The sequence below is a fragment of the Lasioglossum baleicum genome, unplaced genomic scaffold (assembly GCF_051020765.1).
Source record: "Lasioglossum baleicum unplaced genomic scaffold, iyLasBale1 scaffold0391, whole genome shotgun sequence".
Lineage (NCBI taxonomy): Eukaryota > Metazoa > Arthropoda > Insecta > Hymenoptera > Halictidae > Lasioglossum > Lasioglossum baleicum.
The window spans coordinates 13,762-20,428 of record NW_027469451.1 but is presented as its reverse complement, the minus strand read 5'-3'; the positions used below and the strand labels follow the sequence as shown (position 1 = coordinate 20,428).

The following is a 6,667-nucleotide window of genomic DNA, read 5'->3' as shown; positions in this document are numbered from 1 at the left end:
CCGAGTCGGATACCTGGAGCTGCATGCGTCGCAGAGTAGCTTCTTGTCCCCTGCCGCGTAGGCTACTCCCTTGTAGCAGATCACATCGTCCAGATATTCGATGGTGTCCATGCGTTTCTGGGTGACGGTCCTCTGGCGAGGTGTTGTCCAAAGTTTGCGGCACATCTTGACAGTAGGAATGGTGGATCGGCGATGCTGTTTTAGCGGTCTCTCGATCAAACTGATTCTTGAGTGGACCACGCTTGGTCCCTTTTGTAGGTTTAGAAATAGAAGTAGAGGGGGAATGACGTGTTACAGCCCTTATCGAAAACGCTTTTCGGGCGTTGTTTATTACTCGGGTCATAGGTTCATCCGATCCTGTCGGTGCCAAATTCGTGGGAAGCATATCGGGCTTCGTGATTATCGCACCTAGTCTAAACGATTCCGGTTTCTCAATCGTCGCGGTTGTTATAACCGAACTTGATTCCCTTGCGTGTTTAATCTTATCAGTATGAACCACCCGAGATCCTCTCCTAAAGTTTATACGCACGTTGTTATCGCTTAAACATTCGGATATTTTGAACGGGCCTATATATTCGTTATCAAATTTCCCTCTGCGAGGTTCCTTTAAGAGGAACACGTCATCTCCGACGGCAAAAGTTCGTACGTTGACTTTTCGATCATAATATTTTTTTGATCTTCGTTTCGCGGATTCGAGATTCTCCTTGGCTTTCGCTAACGTTCCATCTATTTTGGTTTGGAGATTTTCTAGGTAGCTGTTATAAGATTCGTTAGCTACGTCGTTCATGTTAACGTTCGCTGAAGGCGTTCGTGCTAGAGTGCCAAAAATGAGCTCGTGCGGCGTGAACAGGGTACCTTCGTGCACGCTCGTGTTGTAGGAAAACATGGCCATCGGTAACCATTCATCCCAATCGTCTTGATTCACGTATTGTTTAAGATATTCGGTCAACACGTGGTGAGATCGCTCTATCGACCCGTTACTTTGAGGTCTAAACGCGGTGGTTCTGAACTGAGAAATTCTAAATTTCTTGGCTATGTTTTTCATTAGTGAACTTAAGAAATTCGCACCTTGATCGGTGAGTATGGCCTTAGGAGCGCCAAATCTACAGATAAAATTTTGGACGAATGCATTTGCGACTTCGACTGCGGTCGTTGATTCTAAAGGAATTGCTAAGGAATATTTTGTTAGGAGGTCCTGAATCGTCAATATGTTTTTGAAACCATTAGATGATACTGGGAGTGGACCTACGATGTCCATGGAAACTTTGTCGAACGATTTCCCAGGCGTGTCTGTAATTATCATGGGTTGCCTAGTTTTTACCCTGACTAATTTCTTCGTTTGGCAAGAGGCGCATGAATTGACGAAATTTTGTACATCTTTCTCCAGGGTAGGCCAAAAATATTTTTCTCGAATACGACGATAGGTTTTCGTGATGCCCTTATGACCCGCGAATGCTGAGCAGTGATTTTCGGTCAGAATGTCTACGCGTCGTTCCTCCGAGGGAACTATGATTTCGTTCGAGCAGGCGAATATTTTGACTGGCGACGATTCGAATAGGTCGAGTAAAATCCCTTGGATTTCGTGCCAAGAAGTATCGTCGATGTAGGTTTTGGAGATGCTGAAGGATTCGAGTTGGAGTTCGATGGTGACGTCGAGCAGAGATCTTAAACATTCGGTCACATCTTCGTAAGTAGCGGTATGGAGAGAAGAGGGCTTGACTGGGAGTATTATGAGCTTGCGATTTGCCAGCTCTAGGACTTTGGCTCTGCACAACGTGAGATCGGTCACCGCAGGAACCTTATTAAGCGAGATTAAATCTATTGCTCCTGTGTCGAGCGGCTGGAGATTCGCAGTTACAAATATTACTAAGTTGTCGTTCCTCATACTGAGGCGGTCTCGTGTGTGAACCATAGTCTGTCCATTTTGCGGCGTCGGTCCGTTATACGAATCGTACGGCGCGTCAGAGTCCGAGGTGGTAGGAGATTCGTCGTCGTTTCGTATGGGAGTTCCTTCCCGAGACGATGATGGGGTCGTAGACGTAGGAGATTTGGGAGAGGTGTGCCTCGTTACCGTTAGACGTGGAGAGTGGTTCGGAATAGTTACAGGTGTAGAAGGAGGGCGGACTCTAAGCGAGGCTCTTCGCGTTAGAATCGGTTGAGTGGGAGTGGCCGTCGATTTAGAAAATGGCGTTTTGGTCTCTGTGCCATCGTCAGTCATGTCGGATGAATCCGAATCCCCTGTAGAAGAAATGGGAAGTGTCGATACAGGATTGCGGGACAGGGCGTCGGCGTTCAAATTCGTTTTACCTGTCTTATACGTGATTCTATAATCGAATTCGGCCAGTTTTAATCGCCATCTCAGCAATCGCGAAGTCGGGTCTTTTACCGAGTTCATCCAGACGAGAGGCTGGTGATCTGTGATCAAATTGAATTTGTGACCGTATATGTATGGTCGAAAATACTGCGTGCAGTAGATAATCGCGAGGCATTCTTTCTCTATCGTTGAATAATTTAATTCAGCGCCGCTAAGCAAACGAGAAGCATAGGCGATAGGGCGATCTTTCCCTGGTTCGTCCTGGCTCAGGACGCCGCCAATCGCGTAGCCCGAGGCGTCTGTAGTTACGTTGAACTCTTTCGTAAAATCGGGATACTGTAAGAGTGGTTCGGTGGTTAAGATTTCTCGTAACGTGCAGAAGGCATTTTCCTGTTCGAGCTCCCACTCGAATTTCTTATCCTTCTTTAGTAGCAACGTGAGAGGTTTCGAAATTTGTGAGAATTTCGGGATGAATCTCCTATAATAACCAGCTAGACCTAGAAACTCTCGCACCGATTTTGCCGATTTTGGCCTTGGAAAATCTCGTACCGCGGACACCTTTTTGGGGCATGGTTTTACGCCATCTTCGCCTATAATGTGCCCTAGATACGCTACTTCGCGATGTAGGAATCCGCATTTTGACGGCTGCAGTTTCAGATTCGCTTCGCGCAACCTTCGTGCCAGTTTATTGAATTTTGACCCGTGCTCTGCAAGGCTTCGTGAGTAAATTACTATATCGTCTAAGTAAACAAACAATTCTATGCCTTGCAGGCCTGTTAGGATATTATCCATGAGTCGTTGGAAGGTTGCTGGCGCGTTGCGTAATCCGAACGGCATACGTCTGTATTCATAATGCCCGTAGGGTGTAGAGAACGCGGTTTTCGGTGCGTCGTTTGGTTCCATACCGATTTGATGGAACCCGTTTGCCAAATCGAAGACGCTAAAGTATTTGGCGCTGCCGAGTTGATCCAGTATTTCTAAAATACTTGGGAGCGGATACGCGTCTGGGATGGACTTTTCATTAAGAGCGCGGAAGTCAATTACCATACGCCATTTCTTATTACCGTGTTCGTCGGCTTTCTTAGGCACGATCCACAGGGGACTATTATATGGAGAGGTTGAAGGAGCGACAATGTTTTGCTCCAGCAGTTCTTTCATCTGCTTATTAATTTCCTCCCTGTGTATCGGCGGATAACGATACTGTTTCACGTGTATCGGTACTTCGTCCGTTGTGATAATTTTGTGCGTGACTTTATTAGTCATCCCGAGACGGTCTCCGGGGAGGTGAAATAGATCGTGGTGTTCGTGCACCAGATTTTGAACATGATTCGCCTCTTCCTCGCTTAAATGATCGGTACTTATTATGTCCCATATCTCATTACAGCGAGACGCGAGCGGGCGTGAATTAAAGCTTGAGCTTGAAGATTTCGTATTAAGATTTAAGATCTTGGATTTGGAGGTTGAATTTGAATTCGAAATGGAATATAGAAATTTGAACTCCGGATCGGCGACATCCACGATGCTTTCCACCTCCTCCAATTCCACGTTTGGCATGGGAAGTTCAATAGGCTCGCTCGTGGTGTTGACGCACCGTACGTACGCTCTACCGCCGGAGATGCGTGTTAGACAATTCGGAAGTAATACACCGGGTGCGATTTCGCACCTTCGTAAGTAACCTATCTCGGGTCCGGTGGCGTTTACCGCGATGCAAACCGAAGCTCGTGACTCGATGCGGCAATTCTCTCGAGAAGTAAATGGGAACTCATTCCCCTGCCAAGTCATGCTTCGATTGCTATAAGAAATGTCGGCGCCTTTAACAAGGAAGGCCGAACCTAAGATTCCGTCGCAAGGAATCGCAAGTGAGTCCGGCACGACTTGGAACTCTATAGGCGCATTGGATATAGTCAAGTCGGTGGACCCCAAAGTAGAAATTACCTCTTCCGTTATGCCGGAAATAAAAATTTGGTTGCTCGTGTTGATTGCCACATCGGGTTTTAGTAACGATGCTTTAATCAAATTTGGTTCCGAGCCTGTATCTATCATGATTTTAATATCCTTCGTTAGCTCAGGGATCGTAACAATTATGTGCGGAACTGCGGTATTGTCGCTGAGAGTTATTTTTGTTACTCTCTGACCTCTTCTTCCGTAATCGGCTCGGTCGCGATCGTCTGAACGGTTTGCTTGGGCGACGCCTCCCGTCGTTGGTTCGCGGCGGACGGGAGGGTTGATCCGTTTCCCGATTGCTCCCTCATGCGATTAGCATATTCGCGCTTGCGACACTCATGAATGTCGTGCCCGGGTATCTTACAGTAGTTGCAAATTTTTGCAGGTGCACGAGGAACCACGTAATTATTTTCGCGGCGTTGAGGGGGAGTGTAAGTGTCGCGGCGTACGTAACGCGAGTCGTTATCTCCGTTCGATGATCGTGTGACATCACGCGGCGACTCGGAGTGGCGATTCTCACGAGATTTGTTTGTGTAGGTGTCGGTGCGCGCTTGATAGGGCGAGTTATCGCGTTGGCGATTAGGGGCCGGATCTACTCGATATGTTGTGTCGGCGCGCGACGTATTTTGATACGAGTTATTACGATAAGGGGATGGTGATCTCGAGAATCGTGAGTCACTTCGTGGATTGTTAGGGGAACCGTGTCCCGTAAATCGAACCTGTTTTTCTTCACGTCCGTGTCGCTCATATCTTTGTTTATCAAGCTCGATATCTTTATAATGAATTACGGCTTCATCGAACACGGCGCGTAATGAACGATGCTTGACTTGACGTACCTCTGGGCGTAATTTTGGAATTAATCCGCGAATGAAGCTATTTTTCGTCAACACGTCGATTTCTACCATATCCGGGTCGTCGCGGTGACAGTCTATGATCGCGGTACGCAGATCTTTCACGCGACTAATGTACTGCAAAATGTGTTCATTCGCGCGCATGTATATGTTGGCCATTTCTCCGCGGTAATGATCAATCGTATGATGTGGCCCGAAAATATCCTTCAACCGGTTCGAAATATCCGCGACTTTGTCTACTCTCTCATCTTCGATCGCGGTGTATGCGCTTCCGCGAAGTTTGCTAACGATCAATTTCGACAGCGTTTTCTCCGCGTGTCGGGGAACGAGATCGCGGGCGCGTTGGCACGCTCGCGTGAATTGCAATACGCAAATGTTCGTGCCATCAAACGAAGGAATTGATTCTATTGCGGCTTTTATAACTAGTCGCGAGTCTTCTCGCTCAGGCGAGTGATTTCTATGGGGCGGCCTAGTGTTGCTTTGGCGAGGCGTTGCCGACGGGTGCAACGGAGGGTTAACCGAGTTTTCTGATCGTTGAGAGCGCCTCGGCGGGTCCAATACGCTAAAGTCGGCTAAGACGTCCTGTGCGTCTGGCAAAATTTTTGTTTCGCCGCGTGCTACTTCTAATTCTCTCCTTTGCGCTGCTAACTCTTCGCGCTCGCGGTTCAATTCCAATCGGCATTGATCTAATTCGGCGCGTTCGTCGTCGATGTCGGCCTGGGCTCTAGCTACCTGTTCTTCGAATGTAGCGCGATTCTTCGCTACCGCTGCGCTTTCTTCGCGCATTCTACGTTCTTTCATTAACAATTGATTTCGGAGTGCTGCTAGTTCGTCCGCGGTCATTTTGGATTCATCAGTCTCCGTAGGCTTATCCTTACCGCGCGTGTTACCTGCGGGGCCGCTTGCCATCGTGTTAGCTGTCTATCCCACCGCTGCCACCAAATTGTTACGTCCCGCGATCTAAATTTGTTGCTTAAAACAACAAAGGAGCTCGCGGATCGAGACGCTAATAATTAACTCAGCTTTTGAGTCCACACGGCGAGTCTAACCGTGTCTAACTCGGGTCACGACGCTACGGGTTCCCTACAGTTTACAGATAGCACTCACCGGATCTTGACCTAGACAATAACTATACTAGCCGCCGCTCTCGTAAGATGATCCTTCCGGGCTCCGTTCGCCCTGGGTGAGTCGGGCGTGCCACGCGCTCGGCCGGCAGATAAGAAGATCGGTCTCGAGCGAGGTCGAGGGCCGGACCCTGACCTAGTCAACAGCGATACTGGTCGCCGTTCTCGTAATATGAATCCCCCAGCCTTCGTTAGTCTTGGGGAGCCGGGTAGGCAGCGTGCTCAGCTGACTGATAAGAGGATCGATCTCTGACGAGATCGATAGGCTGCAGCGAAAGTCGAACAGGTGCCCTCCAAGGAATCTGCTCCTTCTGGATCGGAACGATGCGAACTTTCCCTGTGAATGTCGTATCGCGAATGATTATCGGAACTCCGCGCACACCGATGACTCTAGTGAATTCGTCTTTGACGGCCTCTTCGCGGAAGTAGTCGCG

At 48.4% G+C, this 6,667-nt stretch overlaps 1 protein-coding gene across 1 annotated transcript; it reads right to left on the bottom strand.

The window, feature by feature from the left end:
• Positions 1-4,437: 4,437 nt before the first annotated feature.
• LOC143220224 (uncharacterized) lies at positions 4,438-6,028 on the bottom strand. The gene has a single exon (XM_076445914.1). The coding sequence runs from the start codon at positions 6,016-6,018 to the stop codon at positions 4,438-4,440; it is 1,581 nt and encodes a 526-aa protein (XP_076302029.1). The 5' UTR covers positions 6,019-6,028.
• Positions 6,029-6,667: the final 639 nt, after the last annotated feature.